The sequence below is a fragment of the Anomaloglossus baeobatrachus genome, chromosome 8 (genome assembly GCF_048569485.1).
Source record: "Anomaloglossus baeobatrachus isolate aAnoBae1 chromosome 8, aAnoBae1.hap1, whole genome shotgun sequence".
NCBI classification, from domain to species: Eukaryota; Metazoa; Chordata; class Amphibia; order Anura; family Aromobatidae; genus Anomaloglossus; species Anomaloglossus baeobatrachus.
Genome location: NC_134360.1, coordinates 260,460,280 through 260,479,004, shown reverse-complemented (window position 1 = coordinate 260,479,004; position 18,725 = coordinate 260,460,280). Strand labels below are relative to the sequence as shown.

Genomic DNA, 18,725 nt, shown 5'->3' with positions numbered 1-18,725 from the left:
TTGCCAGGCGGCTGCGTGTCTCGCCTTGGTGATTGATGTAGGCAACCGCTGTTGCGTTGTCTGACTGGACTCGAATGACCCTGCCCGCCAACAGATGGTGAAAAGCTAGGAGAGCTAGAAACACAGCTCTGGTTTCCAGCACATTGATTGAAAGGGCTGACTCGGACGGAGTCCAAGTGCCCTGTGCTCTGTGGTGGAGATATACCGCTCCCCAGCCGGATAGACTGGCATCCGTGGTGAGAATCACCCAGGACGGGGCCAGGAAGGAGCGCCCTTGTGACAGGAAGAGGGGGCGAAGCCACCACTGAAGAGAGCTCCTGGTCCGTGGCGACAGAGCCACTAACCTCTGTAAGGAGGAAGGCCGCTTGTCCCAACAGCGGAGAATGTCCAGCTGCAGGGGGCGCAGATGGAACTGGGCAAAGGGAACCGCCTCCATGGACGCCACCATTTGACCCAGCACCTGCATCAGGCGCCTGAGGGTATAACGGCGGGGCCGCAGCAGAGAGCGCACCGCTAGCTGGAGAGACTGCTGTTTGATTAAGGGCAACTTCACAAGTGCCGGCAAAGTCTCGAACTGCATCCCTAGGTACGTGAGACTCTGGGTCGGAGTCAGAGTGGATTTGGGAAGATTGACAATCCACCCGAATTGGGCTAGAGTGGCGAGAGTGAGCGAGACACTCCGCTGACAGTCTGCGCTGGATGGCGCCTTGACCAGAAGGTCGTCCAGGTAAGGAAGCACTGCCAACCCCTGGAGGTGCAGGACCGCAATCACTGCCGCGATGACCTTGGTGAATACCCGAGGGGCCGTGGCTAACCCGAACGGGAGAGCCACGAATTGGAAATGATCCTCTCCTATGGCAAAACGTAACCAACACTGGTGTGAAACTGCGATTGGCACATGTAGATAGGCATCTCTGATGTCGATGGACGCCAGGAAATCCCCTTGGGTCATAGAGGCAATGACTGATCGCAGAGACTCCATGCGAAAATGCCGCACCCGAACATGCTTGTTGAGAAGCTTGAGATCTAGGATGGGCCGGAAGGTACCGTCCTTTTTGGGAACAAGAAGAGGTTTGAGTAAAAACCTCTGAACCATTCCCAAGTGGGAACTGGGACAATTACTCCGTTGGCCTGCAAGGTTGCCACGGCCTGTGAGAAGGCGGCGGCCTTGGAGCAGGGGGGAGTTGAAAGAAAAAAAATCTGTTTGGCGGGCTGGAAGAGAATTCTATCCTGTAGCCGTGAGATATGATATCTCTCACCCACTGATCGGAGACTTGTTTTAACCAAGCGTCGCCAAAGTGGGAGAGCCTGCCACCGACTAAGGACATGGCTGGAGCGGGCAGAGAGTCATGAGGAGGCTGCCGTAGTGGCAGAACCTCCCGCGGACTTCTGCGGACGTGCTTTTGGGCGCCAGTTGGATTTCTGATCCTTAGCTGAGTTAGCGGACGAGGCGGAGGGCTTAGAGGATGACCGGTTGGAGGAACGAAAGGAACGAAACCTTGATTGATTCCTACCCTGGGCAAGTTTCCTGGTCTTAGTTTGTGGCATGGAAGTACTCTTCCCCGCCAGTAGCTTCCTTAATAATTTCATCCAGCTGTTCTCCGAACAGCCGGGAACCAGCAAAGGGGAGCCCAGCAAGAAACTTCTTGGAAGAAGCATCTGCCTTCCACTCTCGAAGTCACAAGATCCTGCGGATAACGAGGGAATTAGCTGAAGTGCGCAGTGCGGTGAGAAGCCTCTAGCATGGCAGACATGGCATAAGATGAAAAGGCTGAAGCCTGAGCAATTAAGGTAACCATCTCAGGCATAGATTCCTTGGTGAGGGAATGCATCTCCTCCAGAGAAGCAGAGATGGCTTTGAGAGCCCACACTGCTGCAAAAGACGGGGAAAACGCGGCCCCCGCAGCTTCATACACAGATTTGGCCAGAAGGTCAGTCTGACGGTCAGTGGAATCCTTAAGTGAGGTGCCGTCAGCCACCGACACAACGGTCCGGGCTGATAGCCTAGACACCGGAGGGTCTACCTTTGGGGAGTGAGACCACTCCTTGACCACCTCAGGTGGAAATGGAAACCGGTCATCAGTACCACGCTTTGGAAAGCGTTTGTCAGAACAGGCCCTGGGTTTGGTCACAGCGGTCTGAAAACTGGAGTGGTTAAAGAACACACTCTTCACTCTCTTAGGCGAGATAAACTGATGTTTTTCTGCCAAAGAGGGTTGCTCCTCTGACACTGGCGGATTGAGATCCAGCACAGAATTAATAGAAGCAATCAAGTCACTAAGATCTGAGTCACCCTCAGAGAAATCGATGGGATACATGGAGTTAGCCTCCGAGCCCCCAGTGAGAGCATCCTCCTCATCTAGAGAGTCAGCTCTTGAGACAGAGCCGCGGGATGATGAGGGGGAGGAAACCCTGCGACTTCTCTTAGAAGGACGGGGTCTGGGATCAGATGATGAATCCTCCGTGAGCTCTGATGGACGGAGGTCCGAGGATAGGAGTCCTCTGGCAAGAGTATTAGAGGCACCCTGTGAGGAGGGCTGATGCATATGCATCAAAGTCCTGGACAAAAGTCCCATGGACTCAGCAAATGACTGGGATATGGACCTAGAAAAGGACTCTACCCAGGCCGGGGGTTCAGCCACAGGTGCAGGAGCAGCCTGAGAGACCACTGGGGGTGAGACTTCAGGCTGTGGCACCCCAAGTTAGAGCAAACGTCACAACGTGGACAGGTGCTCGGCTCAGGCAGCAGGAGCTTACATGCAGTGCATACAGAATAAAGCTTTGGAGTCTTGCTCCTTGTGTGAGACATGCTGCTGGAGTGGGGGCTTTGCAAGAGAATGAACCCCAGGGAGAATATACAGAGGTCCACAATCGGAGACCGGCTGTGGCTTACCAGACCGCTGGAAGCGGAGTTGTGTGCCCTCCAGATCCCGAAGCCCGGACCCCTAAAGCACAGCACCTCAGCAGGGATGCAGAGTGCAGACAGGCCCAGCGCAGAGTGAACTCTGCCTGAGAAATGGCCGCCGGAGCGAAGAGAGGGGGCGGGACTAGGGGGCGTTCCTGTAGGGGAGCGGGAACTGGAGGGCCATAGACCTGTAGGAGAGGAAACACGCCCCAGCAGTGGGGAAGTGTCCCTCCCCTGTGCAAAACGGCCGCCGGGAGGGACCGTGCCTGTCCCTCTTGCATGAGTGACATGCGAGGGAAGTTAACAGAAACTAGGCCTCCGGCAAAGCCGGGGCCTAAATTTAAGCGGCGAGGCCGACGCGCAGGCACCATCAGCGCGGTTCACGGGCGAAAGCTAGAGAACCCGCCGGAAATGTCAAAATAAATACATTCAGCATACTCTCCCCATACAATAAAGAACAGGGACCCCCAACACATAAACGTCTCAGGTACTTCGCTGCTGAGACGCAGGGCCAGGTCCCTGGGGATGAGTGCTCTGGTCCAACAGAATCCTCAAGGGGCTGTGGATGGAGACCGGTCTCCTGCCAGGCATGGAGACCGTGCTGGCTCCCACTTCAAGCCAGAGCCCAGGAGGGATGGTGAAGGAGCACGGCATGTAAGGCTCCAGCCTTGAAAATCAACCTTACAACACCGCCGACACAGTGGGGTGAGAAGGGACATGCCGGGAGTCCAGACGTGGACTCGCATTTCTTCAATCTCTTTCCAAAAAGCAAAAAATCATATTAGAATGCATGTGTGGATGTATGACCTCCTGAACACAAAGCGATAAAAACTGGCTGGGACTGGCTACCAGGGGGTGTATAAGCTCAGAGGGAGGAGCTACACTTTTAAGTGAAGTACTTTGTGTGTCCTCCGGAGGCAGAAGCTAAACACCCAAGGTCTGGGTCTCCCAAAGGAACGATAAAGAAAAGCAGGTAAAAAGCAACATGGGGCCCTAGCCTTACACCTTCCGTATCTGATGCATGCGGCCGTGCTCTGCGCTCATAACCAGAAGATAATAGGGTTTACACCTTCCGTATCTGATGCATGCGGCGTGCTCTGCGCTCATAACCAGAAGATAATAGGGTTTACACCTTCCGTATCTGATGCATGCGGCGTGCTCTGCGCTCATAACCAGAAGATAATAGGGTTTATACCTTCCGTATCTGATGCATGCGGCGTGCTCTGCACTCATAACCAGAAGATAATAGGGTTTACACCTTCCGTATCTGATGCATGCGGCGTGCTCTGCACTCATAACCAGAAGATAATAGGGTTTACACCTTCCGTATCTGATGCATGCGGCGTGCTCTGCACTCATAACCAGAAGATAATAGGGTTTACACCTTCCGTATCTGATGCATGCGGCGTGCTCTGCGCTCATAACCAGAAGATAATAGGGTTTACACCTTCCGTATCTGATGCATGCGGCGTGCTCTGCACTCATAACCAGAAGATAATAGGGTTTATACCTTCCGTATCTGATGCATGCGGCCGTGCTCTGCGCTCATAACCAGAAGATAATAGGGTTTACACCTTCCGTATCTGATGCATGCGGCCGTGCTCTGCGCTCATAACCAGAAGATAATAGGGTTTACACCTTCCATATCTGATGCATGCGGCCGTGCTCTGCGCTCATAACCAGAAGATAATAGGGTTTACACCTTCCGTATCTGATGCATGCGGCGTGCTCTGCACTCATAACCAGAAGATAATAGGGTTTATACCTTCCGTATCTGATGCATGCGGCCGTGCTCTGCGCTCATAACCAGAAGATAATAGGGTTTACACCTTCCGTATCTGATGCATGCGGCCGTGCTCTGCGCTCATAACCAGAAGATAATAGGGTTTACACCTTCCGTATCAGATGCATGCGGCCGTGCTCTGCGCTCATAACCAGAAGATAATAGGGTTTACACCTTCCGTATCTGATGCATGCGGCCGTGCTCTGCGCTCATAACCAGAAGATAATAGGGTTTACACCTTCCGTATCAGATGCATGCGGCCGTGCTCTGCGCTCATAACCAGAAGATAATAGGGTTTACACCTTCCGTATCTGATGCATGCGGCCGTGCTCTGCGCTCATAACCAGAAGATAATAGGGTTTACACCTTCCGTATCTGATGCATGCGGCGTGCTCTGCACTCATAACCAGAAGATAATAGGGTTTATACCTTCCGTATCTGATGCATGCGGCGTGCTCTGCGCTCATAACCAGAAGATAATAGGGTTTACACCTTCCGTATCTGATGCATGCGGCGTGCTCTGCACTCATAACCAGAAGGTAATAGGGTTTACACCTTCCGTATCTGATGCATGCGGCCGTGCTCTGCGCTCATAACCAGAAGATAATAGGGTTTACACCTTCCGTATCTGATGCATGCGGCGTGCTCTGCACTCATAACCAGAAGATAATAGGGTTTATACCTTCCGTATCTGATGCATGCGGCGTGCTCTGCGCTCATAACCAGAAGGTAATAGGGTTTACACCTTCCGTATCTGATGCATGCGGCGTGCTCTGCGCTCATAACCAGAAGGTAATAGGGTTTACACTTCTCAGCCTCGATCACATTATAGAGGGTAAAACTGGGCGATCTCTACACGAATCTCCCCAATTTCTGAAGCAATAGTCGACGTGTACCTGGGCATGACGGTTTGATGAAGGAGGGGCTCACAGCACTGATGGCGTCGGCTCCACAGGAGGCAGCGTGACCGGCCTGATGAAGAACAATAGGGAACACATGAGGTTTTGTCGAGTCTCCATCGCTTTCGCGGTACTACAACTCTCACCGTGCCCTGATGAGGATTCTTCACTTGCATTATCAACAATTCCCCAACAAACGAATCACAAAAATCCTTACTACTATATGGATAATGTGAAAGAAAATCAGAGGAGAAATCAAAGTCCCAGACAATACTTCTTGTGTTCTTAATGAATGCAGGTGGCAATAATATAAGTGAAAATGAGTAACAGACATCAGGATCACTCACCAAATCTTTTGAGTCCTCCAGGCTCAGACAACCAACATGTACAATCACATTGTCCATCCTATAAGAGGTGGAAAGAAGTTGGTGAGCCGGGATATAATACTGTATATACACTACCTGTAGAGCAGGGATCACCAACCTATGGCTCAGGGGCCACATGTGGCTCGCAAGACTATGATGTGTGGCTCATGCCTGTGCCAGCTTGGAGCATTAGCACCAGATCTCAGAAACAGCTATGAAGAGCGGGTCTCCAGATAATGATTTTTGTGAGTAATGTGAGTGAAATACTCTGCTTCTTTGCCCTTGGAACTCCAAATTCACAAGATTTGTTTTACAAGCGCCTGGGGAAATCAATACAGCACCCACCATCTATGGTGTACTGAAAGGTTCTGTTTTATTGCATCATGTGACCAGCTTATATAGTACCTCACACAAAGAAATTACCATGCACCAATAAGAGCCATAGGGGTGTATAGAAATGTGAAACTTCCCGCCCATCAGTGTAAGCTGAGCCCTGTGACATCATTCAGTTATAAGAAGATGGTCTCTATAGAATACAACATGGCTAGTATTCGCTCTCAGTAAGCCGATATAAACTGGACATAGGAGGATACTGCGAGACAGAGGGGTGCTTAAAGCTGGTGTGGGAGTACCTCATGAGAAAATACCGAATGGGGGAAAATGTGGGAACCCCTACATGCAAGTATATTGCCGCTGTGGGAAAACTTTGTCTGGAGACCTGCCTTTTGGTCTTGTCACCTGTAACGCATATTTTCGGTCGGCTTTTCAAAGTGTTTCTTCCTGAAAGACTGCAGCGTAAACGAACCTGCCCGCAATAACTCCGCCGCTCTCCAATGCGGCTACCAGTGCTTCGGGCTGATTGACTCAATGACAGGTTCTTTTAAGAGTTATTCCGATCTTCATTAGATGGATAATGTCAGATAGTGTTGTAAAGACAAAATCACCCTTACACATTACAGCCACTTTTGAGATATTAAACCCTTGTTTACAGCTCGTCACCTTGGAGACCGACCACCGCTGCTGTTTAGCTTTTAAACCTGGATTATGATGGAGCAGTGCTCTGCAGGGATCCTGGGCAGTTCTGAACAACGCTTACAAGCTCGAGAGAAAAGAACTTGTAAGCACTGTGCATATTCTGCTAGTGCGGCAGCGGTGGTCTGTCTCCATGGCAATGAGCTGCAAACAAAAGAACAGGTTACCTCAAAAAGGACTGAAAATTTTAAAAAAACTTGATTGATTTTATTTACAAAATCTACCGTTAAAAGATGTTTTATGTAGGAGCCATTCAGTGCAAGAAAAGCTTCACATCTAATAGAACAGTATAGGACATTAGGTCAGCACATGAAGGGTTGTAAGAAGGTTTCTCCAGTGCTACACAATATACCGCTGTGGTTTTACCCTCAGCCGGTGCCACTCACTCGCCTCTGTAGGACAAGTGGTAGCAGGATGCGAGTAGTAGTCTGCGATGCCGGCAATAGAATCCAGAAATCCAGAGAATGTAGTCACGAGAGGAGCACGTGTGGTTAATGTTCTACGCCAAGCGGAGACAACTGTTAGATCAGGAGAATCATAGATTTCACCTGATGAAGTTCTCCAAGCTTCGAAATGTATAAAGAATAAACCGCACGGTCCGATCCGGAAAACGTTCTCTGGAGGTCTCGATTCTATTACCTGCATCACAGACTACTACTCCTATCCTCCTACCACTTGTCCTACACGTCGGGATCTCCAGGACAGCAGCATATCTTGAGACCTCAGTTGTGGGTGACCAGTGGGTCACTAGGTGAGATCACAGGCTACTCCTATCCTCCTACCACCTTGTCCTACACGTCAGGATCTCCAGGAGAGCAGCATATCTTGAGACCTCAGTTGTGGGTGACCAGTGGGTCACTAGGCGAGATCACAGGCTACTCCTATCCTCCTACCACTTGTCCTACACGTCGGGATCTCCAGGAGAGCAGCATATCTTCAGTCCTCAGTTGTGGGTGATCAGTGGGTCACTAGGTGAGCAGCTCCATTACACCTCACCTAGATTAATCGTCACTGGATAAGGCCCTAGAGCATTTTTTGTCCCCCTCGGTGTATACTCACTTGCCTCTGGCGTGCTTCACCCACTCCTCAGCCAGCCTCTTTCGTTCCTGGATACTGAGAGACATCCCTTCTCCTGTTGTTCCATTCACTGTAGAAAATGCAAAATGAGGCAAAATTATACACTACATATAGAGCTCTGTAATGATCAATAGGCTGCAAGTTCAAGCTTACTGACTGTTAGGCGAAAACATACAACACTGCCATTCCCTATATCATGGGAACTGCTATGGGGCATGTGCCATGGGTGTTCGGAGGGGGTCACTTAATCCTACTTACGCCTTTGTCCTATGGAGAGAGGCTTAAAGGGAACCTGTCAGGTGCAATATGCACATAGAACCACAAGCAGTTCTGGGTACAAATTGCTAATCCCTGCCTAAGGCTGAGGCCACACGGGGATTTGTGCGAGTCCTCGCATGACACTCTGCTCACGCTCGCAGCACATTGGGAGCCGAGTGTCATGTGAGGGTCATGAGACTGTGGACCGATCAGTCCACAGCTGCGGAGGGGGAGGGTGGGGGGGGGGGTAGCTGCACTGTGAATGAAAGGGAGGGATTTATCTCCCTCTCTCCTCCGTTACCGGCTATTGCCATTCTCGCACTGCACTCGCAGTACACCGGTGTAACGCGAGTGCAGTGCGATGTTTCTCTTGCCCCAGAGACTTGAATGGGTGCGAGTGGAATAGGATCACATTACAATCGTAGCATGCGGCGACTGTTTTCTCGGTCCGATTAGGGCTGAGAAAATAATCGCTCATGGGAGCTGCCCCATAGAGTAATATTGCTCCGAGTGGAATGCGATTTTTTTATCACATTCCACTTGCACAGTTTTTCTCGCCGTGTGTCCTAGGCCTAACAGTCCCTGTAGCATAAAGAGATCTTTAGAAAAAGTACTTCTAAAGATCCCATATATGCTATGCTAATGAGCACAATGACTATTTGCAAAAGCGTCCCTTGGCTAGTCGGCCCCCTTAGCATGTAAGCATGCCCGTCTGGCTCCCCTCTCTGCTGCCATCGTGTCTGACTTCTGGATTTCAGCTTTTTGTGACTAGTCCCCTCACTCATTTGCATATCATAAAGGTCCTTTAGAAATCCTTTTTCTATAGATCTCTTTATCTATGCTAGTGTATACAGGGACAGTTAGGCACGGATTAGCAGTATACACCAGCACCGCTCGTGGTTCTGTAGATTGCACCTGACGGGTTCCCATCAATATAATGTTGATGACCGATATTGATTGTTGGGGTCACAACAGCTCCACAATCAGCTGTCATTAACCGCATGTAAACATTAACAAGCAGCGCCCGGCAGAGATCGGTGGTGGCGGCTGCTTGTGCTGCAGATCAGCTCCTTACAAGAGGCACACAATCGGCAACGTTCCCTCCGCTCTACCTCCATAGTCTGGCTGTAACATGGAGAGACCGGACAGGGAGAGGCTCATTTTCCCTGTGATGGGGCTGCACAAAAATGACCGATTTCCCTGTATCCCTGAAAATCAATGGGCGCAGTGTAAGGATCCTCCAGAGCAGGAGGCGCTCCGTGCAATCATTCCACACATTATCCTATTGAGCGCCCTCTTCTAGTCACCGGATGGCACGCTTCACACACGTGTAACATTATATTGTGCAAACTCACCAAAAATATTCTTAATATTCTGCTTATGTAGCAAGTAATCTACATATCGCTGGATGATGGAGAGATTGACCTCACTATAAAGAGGGGAGAAAAATAGAAACCAGTATATACAGGTCCATATGGCTTCAGCGGAGCAGCATAGCTGGTATTTTATGTACATTAATGCTTCCATGGTCTATTATTTCCCAGCAGAGAAGACCATCCTCATCCTCATCAGCCTCCTCATCAGCCTCCTCACCAGCCTCCTCATTAGCCGCCTCACCAGCCGCCTCACCAGCCGCCTCACCAGCCGCCTCACCAGCCGCCTCAAGGTGCAGAGGGTGACGTTGCAGATTTGGTGTAGCCGCCCAGGAGCGCCACACTTGATTTATTTCTTAGACACCTTTTATAGGCTCCTAATTTCAGACTCGGACGGTCACAGTGATACATGCCGATGTAACATTGTCCATATAACTGCTGCTGCTTCGTCCTCTCTCTGTCTCCAGCAGAGGATGATCTCTCCCTGGTGCTGATAACACCGGGGCACAGAGCTTGCGATCTACACCTCCAGCCAGAGGTCACATCTATCACTATACACTCATTCACGTGCAGACCCTCCCGAGTGAGCGCTTTCCTCCCTATCTACAGCGTGTGATCTGCCCTTCCCAATAACAGATTGAGGAAAGCAGCCGCGTTCTCCATTACTAACATAAGAGGATGGGAGCAGAGAAACCTCAGTACAGTCTAACCCATATCAGAAGCAACAGGACAGCCAGCTACATGAAGAGGTTACACAGATGCCAGAGATGCACACGTTTTTTTTAAAGAAAACTGTTTAGGAAGCAAATGTCAGTGCAAAGGTGTCCATAGATGTTAAAGCAGCTCTATCAGCTTACACGTACAAGCCTGCACTGAACACAGCCAAAAAGGAACAAACAAAATAACACTTGGCTATTAGATGTGTTCAGGAGTCCATCGTTTTCATGCGGAACATGCTCTCCCACCAGCCCCCGCAGCTACGGGCAGCCTGACCCCCGCAGCCACGGGCAGCCTGACCCCCGCAGCCACGGGCAGCCTGACCCCCGCAGCCACGGGCAGCCTGACCCCCGCAGCCACGGGCAGCCTGACCCCCGCAGCCACGGGCAGCCTGACCCCCGCAGCCACGGGCAGCCTGACCCCCGCAGCCACGGGCAGCCTGACCCCCGCAGCCACGGGCAGCCTGACCCCCGCAGCCACGGGCAGCCTGACCCCCGCAGCCACGGGCAAATGGTCCAATATGTTTGTGCCATTTCAGACCTATGACTACAGATCAGTACCTGCAATATACAGTATATGCCATCATAGGCAGCCTTCTAAGGTGATATCTGCATTAAACACACTCCTTTTTGATAATTTCTTTCTCTCTGGCTGCATGCTGCCAACATTAGGGGTCATGTAGCACATTGGTCACAGCATAGAGGGCAGAACGCTTCACCTGCCTCCCTGCCGAGCTCATCTGGGTTCCCAGTGGTCATCAGTGGTAAGTAATCAATACTAATGACAGACGTACACATGCACCCACACATGTAAATTCATTTCTGCAACAATCTGATGTATGAATGAATACATCCTCACAGAGAATTAGTGTAATCTTGGAGAAATATCACTTGAGTTTAACCCTTACCAGTTCAGATTCATTGGTGTGAAGGTGGCAGCTACCAGGCCCTTCAGCCTCTTTCCATCAGACGCCATTATTCAGTTCAGGAATCTAAAACAAAACAAAATTATTAGTGTTCTTTTTTTAGAAAATGATGAAACTGAACCACTAAAATGACAGCGTACAACACAACTATTCACACCCTGCAGCTAAACATGAAAGCACGGGCATTACAGCGCAATCTCTGCATTCAACTGGGGAAACCACAACTGGAAATATCTTACCAGGCTCCTAACAAAGGTCACTAGTAATGTAATGATACTGATGAGTAACCTGCCTGTGTAGAGGAAATCTCAGAGTGCAGGGCAGCAGAGCGTGGCCTTCACATCCAGTGTGCTCATGTAGAGGAAGAGGATACAGATCTGCTGGGACAGCAGAAATACAACTAGTGACACTATAGACACAGGCTCTGGCATTTTTATTAAGGTGGAAAGCAAAATCTATAACAAAGGAACCAACGAGCATGCGCCAAGTATCATCGAGGTATCTTCTAAGGTGGCGGAGGGCACCAGGGCTCGGGCAAGTCGCCCTTCTGCATTCACCTGGCTCATGGGTTCAAATCTATCAAAAGACAACAGATTTTCCTGTAGTGTGCATGTGTCCCCATACAAGGAGATCAGATTGTGACCACAAGCAGCACAAGGACTGAGGACCGCCTCAATATATACCCTCCAGCCTGTGCAGCACAAAATGTGATCTAGCGCCTCTACAGAGATTGTCCTCCGTCCCTGTGCAGATTGTGGCACAATCCAATTTCATAATTATATATATAAAATATCTATTCATACATATTTATAGTGAGTAAAGTGATTCACCGCACACTAATCGAGCACACACTTCACCATGGGCCCCGCACACCTTGTCCTGCAGAATGGTATCTCCAGCTTTATCAGAAGAGGAGCTGGGGAGGCCGCGGCTAGCAGGAGGCTCACAAGGCTCCAGATCATTGGCCAGAGAATACCCAATTGGCTGCTGGACCATGGTTTGTAAAAATATATATATATATTTTTTTTTTTTTATCACACACACACACACACACACACACACACACGAACCTTGAATTAAGAGTAACTTTGTTTGAGAGCGTTTTGCAAAACACAAGCAAAGCTGTTAAAAAAATTGTAACTTGGTTTAAATGGCAAATATTTGCAATAAGAGCAAATACTCGCCGTGCATGGTTCCGGTTCTGTCCTTTCACTGCGCTCTGACCCGCTCTGGAGGTAACTTTCTGTACATATGTACTGTATACTATATACCATTGCACAGTACAGTATATACTATAGAGGATGTCTATGAATTTGCATTTGTGGATACAGTATTGTACTTTCCATCTGATAACCAGTACAGCCCATTGCCTGTACCTCCCGCACACCAACAACTTTATTATAAGCTAATGTGCAGCTTAATGTTTTATGCTTTGTTCTGCACAGTATCTTGTATCAGTGACTAATATTTATATGAATACAGTGCATTATATTGCATTACTGGAAAGTTTGTATAAATACTGTAAATATTTTTGGGTTGTGGAATGAATGGTCTGTGTTTCATTTATTTACTATGGAAACATTCACTTTGATATAATAACAACTTGGTTTAAGAGCTCCTGGAACCAATCACTCGTAATCCAAGGCTCCAGTGTAATACTCTTTATATGGAAGTGAGAGGCGATGCACAACCCCTTTATACGTGTTATATAGGTAAAAACAAGCAATTTTGCAACAGAATCTACAAAACTAACATTTCAGAATCTAAAAGCAGCCCCCGATGCAAACTCGGCAGCCCCCCTCCCCAACCCCGATGCAAACTCGGCAGCCCCCCTCCCCAACCCCGATGCAAACTCGGCAGCCCCCCTCCCCAACCCCGATGCAAACTCGGCAGCCCCCCTCCCCAACCCCGATGCAAACTCGGCAGCCCCCCTCCCCAACCCCGATGCAAACTCGGCAGCCCCCCTCCCCAACCCCAATGCAAACTCGGCAGCCCCCCTCCCCAACCCCAATGCAAACTCGGCAGCCCCCCTCCCCAACCCCAATGCAAACTCGGCAGCCCCCCTCCCCAACCCCAATGCAAACTCGGCAGCCCCCCTCCCCAACCCCAATGCAAACTCGGCAGCCCCCCTCCCCAACCCCAATGCAAACTCGGCAGCCCCCCTCCCCAACCCCAATGCAAACTCGGCAGCCCCCCTCCCCAACCCCAATGCAAACTCGGCAGCCCCCCTCCCCAACCCCAATGCAAACTCGGCAGCCCCCCTCCCCAACCCCAATGCAAACTCGGCAGCCCCCCTCCCCAACCCCAATGCAAACTCGGCAGCCCCCCTCCCCAACCCCAATGCAAACTCGGCAGCCCCCCTCCCCAACCCCAATGCAAACTCGGCAGCCCCCCTCCCCAACCCCAATGCAAACTCGGCAGCCCCCCTCCCCAACCCCAATGCAAACTCGGCAGCCCCCCTCCCCAACCCCAATGCAAACTCGGCAGCCCCCCTCCCCAACCCCAATGCAAACTCGGCAGCCCCCCTCCCCAACCCCAATGCAAACTCGGCAGCCCCCCTCCCCAACCCCAATGCAAACTCGGCAGCCCCCCTCCCCAACCCCAATGCAAACTCGGCAGCCCCCCTCCCCAACCCCAATGCAAACTCGGCAGCCCCCCTCCCCAACCCCAATGCAAACTCGGCAGCCCCCCTCCCCAACCCCAATGCAAACTCGGCAGCCCCCCTCCCCAACCCCAATGCAAACTCGGCAGCCCCCCTCCCCAACCCCAATGCAAACTCGGCAGCCCCCCTCCCCAACCCCAATGCAAACTCGGCAGCCCCCCTCCCCAACCCCAATGCAAACTCGGCAGCCCCCCTCCCCAACCCCAATGCAAACTCGGCAGCCCCCCTCCCCAACCCCAATGCAAACTCGGCAGCCCCCCTCCCCAACCCCAATGCAAACTCGGCAGCCCCCCTCCCCAACCCCAATGCAAACTCGGCAGCCCCCCTCCCCAACCCCAATGCAAACTCGGCAGCCCCCCTCCCCAACCCCAATGCAAACTCTGCAGCCCCCCTCCCCAACCCCAATGCAAACTCTGCAGCCCCCCTCCCCAACCCCAATGCAAAAATCGGCAGCCCCCTCCCCAACCCCAATACAAAAATCGGCAGCCCCCCTCCCCAACCCCAATGCAAACTCGGCAGCCCCCCTCCCCAACCCCAATGCAAACTCGGCAGCCCCCCTCCCCAACCCCAATACAAACTCGGCAGCCCCCCTCCCCAACCCCAATACAAACTCTGCAGCCCCCCTCCCCAACCCCAATACAAACTCTGCAGCCCCCCTCCCCAACCCCAATGCAAAAATCGGCAGCCCCCCTCCCCAACCCCAATACAAAAATCGGCAGCCCCCCTCCCCAACCCCAATGCAAACTCGGCAGCCCCCAACCCCAATGCAAACTCGGCAGCCCCCCTCCCCAACCCCAATACAAACTCGGCAGCCCCCCTCCCCAACCCCAATACAAACTCGGCAGCCCCCCTCCCCAACCCCAATGCAAACTCGGCAGCCCCCCTCCCCAACCCCAATGCAAACTCGGCAGCCCCCCTCCCCAACCCCAATGCAAACTCGGCAGCCCCCCTCCCCAACCCCAATGCAAACTCGGCAGCCCCCCTCCCCAACCCCAATGCAAACTCGGCAGCCCCCCTCCCCAACCCCAATGCAAACTCGGCAGCCCCCCTCCCCAACCCCAATGCAAACTCGGCAGCCCCCCTCCCCAACCCCCAATGCAAACTCGGCAGCCCCCCTCCCCAACCCCAATACAAATCGGCAGCCCCCCTCCCCAACCCCAATACAAATCGGCAGCCCCCCTCCCCAACCCCAATACAAATCGGCAGCCCCCCTCCCCAACCCCAATACAAACTCGGCAGCCCCCCTCCCCAACCCCAATACAAACTCGGCAGCCCCCCTCCCCAACCCCAATACAAACTCGGCAGCCCCCCTCCCCAACCCCAATACAAATCGGCAGCCCCCCTCCCCAACCCCAATACAAATCGGCAGCCCCCCTCCCCAACTCCAATACAAATCGGCAGCCCCCCTCCCCAACCCCAATACAAATCGGCAGCCCCCCTCCCCAACCCCAATACAAATCGGCAGCCCCCCTCTGGGGTTTTCATCAGTCAGATCTCTGCCAAGAAAACTTTTCTAGACACTTCTATTGCTGTAATGAGCCCCCCTGTAAGCCCCTACATCACCAGAGCCGCCGCTCCCTGCAGTGCACCGCTGCGCTCTACCTGTGCTGCTCTCCTCTGCTCTGCACAGCCTGCAGCTGTGAGTTATAAGCTAGGGTCACATGACCTCTCCCCTCCTGCTGCATGCTGGGAGATGTAGTCCTCCAGCTTATGCTCATTAGCTTCTGTGATTCCAGTCCTGCTGCTGCCCCCGGTGTGATGTGTGGGGGGTGATGAGGGGTCTATGGCGCTGCTCCCACCCTGTGCACAAGATATCAGATCCCCTCCTGACCAGACATTACTACAGGCTGCGCCTCCTGAGACTACAACTCCCACAATCCTGTGCACCGCTGCTCACAGCTCCAGCATCACATGACAGCGCCGTCTGCTGCTCACATTCATCAGACCTGAAGCGAAAAGTGGAAATTCTCCAGGAAAAGTTACAAATTCCCCCAAAGGGAAGTGAGAGAAAGAAACTGCTGACTATAATGACCGACGCCAACTGTGTGCAGCGTGTACGAGCCACACCAGAAGGAGCGTACTGCCCAGTGTGATACCGAGTGACGTCACACTGTATACTGCCCAGTGTGATACCAAGTGACGTCACACTGTATACTGCCCAGTGTCATACCGAGTGACGTCACACTGTATACTGCCCAGTGTGATACCGAGTGACGTCACACTGTATACTGCCCAGTGTGATACCGAGTGACGTCACACTGTATACTGCCCAGTGTGATACCGAGTGACGTCACACTGTATACTGCCCAGTGTGATACCAAGTGACGTCACACTGTATACTGCCCAATGTCATACCGAGTGACGTCACACTGTATACTCCCCAATGTGATACCAAGTGACGTCACACTGTATACTGCCCAGTGTGATACCAAGTGACGTCACACTGTATACTGCCCAGTGTGATACCAAGTGACGTCACACTGTATACTGCCCAGTGTGATACCGAGTGACGTCACACTGTATACTGCCCAGTGTGATACCAAGTGACGTCACACTGTATACTGCCCAGTGTGATACCAAGTGACGTCACACTGTATACTGCCCAGTGTGATACCAAGTGACGTCACACTGTATACTGCCCAGTGTGATACCGAGTGACGTCACACTGTATACTGCCCAGTGTCATACCAAGTGACGTCACACTGTATACTGCCCAGTGTGATACCAAGTGACGTCACACTGTATACTGCCCAGTGTGATACCAAGTGACGTCACACTGTATACTGCCCAGTGTGATACCAAGTGACGTCACACTGTATACTGCCCAGTGTGATACCGAGTGACGTCACACTGTATACTGCCCAGTGTGATACCGAGTGACGTCACACTGTATACTGCCCAGTGTGATACCGAGTGACGTCACACTGTATACTGCCCAGTGTCATACCAAGTGACGTCACACTGTATACTGCCCAATGTGATATCAAGTGACGTCACACTGTATACTGCCCAGTGTCATACCAAGTGACGTCACACTGTATACTGCCCAGTGTCATACCAAGTGACGTCACACTGTATACTGCCCAGTGTCATACCAAGTGACGTCACACTGTATACTGCCCAGTGTGATACCAAGTGACGTCACACTGTATACTGCCCAGTGTCATACCAAGTGACGTCACACTGTATACTGCCCAGTGTCATACCAAGTGACGTCACACTGTATACTGCCCAGTGTGATACCGAGTGACGTCACACTGTATACTGCCCAATGTGATACCAAGTGACGTCACACTGTATACTGCCCAATGTCATACCAAGTGACGTCACACTGTATACTGCCCAGTGTGATACCAAGTGACGTCACACTGTATACTGCCCAGTGTCATACCAAGTGACGTCACACTGTATACTGCCCAATGTCATACCAAGTGACGTCACACTGTATACTGCCCAGTGTGATACCAAGTGACGTCACACTGTATACTGCCCAATGTGATACCAAGTGACGTCACACTGTATACTGCCCAGTGTGATACCAAGTGACGTCACACTGTATACTGCCCAGTGTCATACCAAGTGACGTCACACTGTATACTGCCCAATGTGATACCAAGTGACGTCACACTGTATACTGCCCAGTGTGATACCAAGTGACGTCACACTGTATACTGCCCAGTGTCATACCAAGTGACGTCACACTGTATACTGCCCAGTGTGATACCGAGTGACGTCACACTGTATACTGCCCAGTGTGATACCGAGTGACGTCACACTGTATACTGCCCAGTGTGATACCGAGTGACGTCACACTGTATACTGCCCAGTGTGATACCGAGTGACGTCACACTGTATACTGCCCAGTGTGATACCGAGTGACGTCACACTGTATACTGCCCAGTGTGATACCAAGTGACGTCACACTGTATACTGCCCAGTGTGATACCAAGTGACGTCACACTGTATACTCCCCAATGTGATACCAAGTGACGTCACACTGTATACTGCCCAGTGTCATACCAAGTGACGTCACACTGTATACTCCCCAATGTCATACCAAGTGACGTCACACTGTATACTCCCCAATGTGATACCAAGTGACGTCACACTGTATACTGCCCAGTGTCATACCAAGTGACGTCTGTGACGGGGTGTACAGCAGAGCAAGGAGAGACAACAGGCCGAGGAACGATCCAACAGGTTTATTCACAAGAACACTGGAACAGCACACGATAAGTCCACGTAAAACAGATTCGGGGGCCCTTCCCGACAATCCTCGGACCGGATTACAAAGCAATCATCCTTACAGTAGTCCAAAGAGTTCCACACAATCCCACGGGCCGCCACACAGGCCTAGCTCCGTCCGTGTCCACAGCCACACAGGCTGGAGCTCCTGCTCCCTTCAAGTTTCAGCTCACTCTGAAGTTACACAAAGGGAAATGCATTGTCTGTGCTCCTTGACCAGCCCACCATGTTCAGGGGGTGGGGGTCACACATCCTATCATCAATGGTTTGGTCCATCACAGGGCTCCGATATGTCTGCCAGCCACAGTAGATGAAGGGATCCCCTGCTGTGCAGAACAATGACTATTCCTTCACTGGCCAATTCAATTACAGGTTAGATACACAACTCTGGAAAGAAGAGGACAGGCTATTTACATAATCACATTAGATGCCAAGACTGCAATTGCATGAGAGAGACACATTGAGATCAGTAGCTCCCCCAAGG

General features: G+C 51.6%; 1 protein-coding gene across 7 annotated transcripts in view; it reads right to left on the bottom strand.

Annotated features, from left to right (window-relative positions):
* NPL (N-acetylneuraminate pyruvate lyase) overlaps positions 1-15,692 on the bottom strand; it is a 46,564-nt gene extending 30,872 nt beyond the window's left edge. The window contains exons 1-7 of one of the 7 annotated variants that reach the window (XM_075321232.1): positions 15,599-15,621; positions 11,627-11,711; positions 11,317-11,400; positions 9,675-9,748; positions 8,044-8,131; positions 5,935-5,992; positions 5,585-5,660 (exon numbers count right to left, since the gene is read on the bottom strand). In XM_075321232.1, the coding sequence (XP_075177347.1) occupies positions 5,585-5,660; positions 5,935-5,992; positions 8,044-8,131; positions 9,675-9,748; positions 11,317-11,384 (364 nt within the window). In that variant the 5' untranslated portion in view covers positions 11,385-11,400; positions 11,627-11,711; positions 15,599-15,621. Of the gene's footprint in view, positions 1-5,584; positions 5,661-5,934; positions 5,993-8,043; positions 8,132-9,674; positions 9,749-11,316; positions 11,401-11,573; positions 11,595-11,626; positions 11,759-15,554 lie in introns of those variants that run through there. The other 6 variants (XM_075321233.1, XM_075321231.1, XM_075321236.1 and 3 more) reach the window with 6 other exon arrangements.
* Between the last annotated feature and the right edge of the window lie 3,033 nt (positions 15,693-18,725).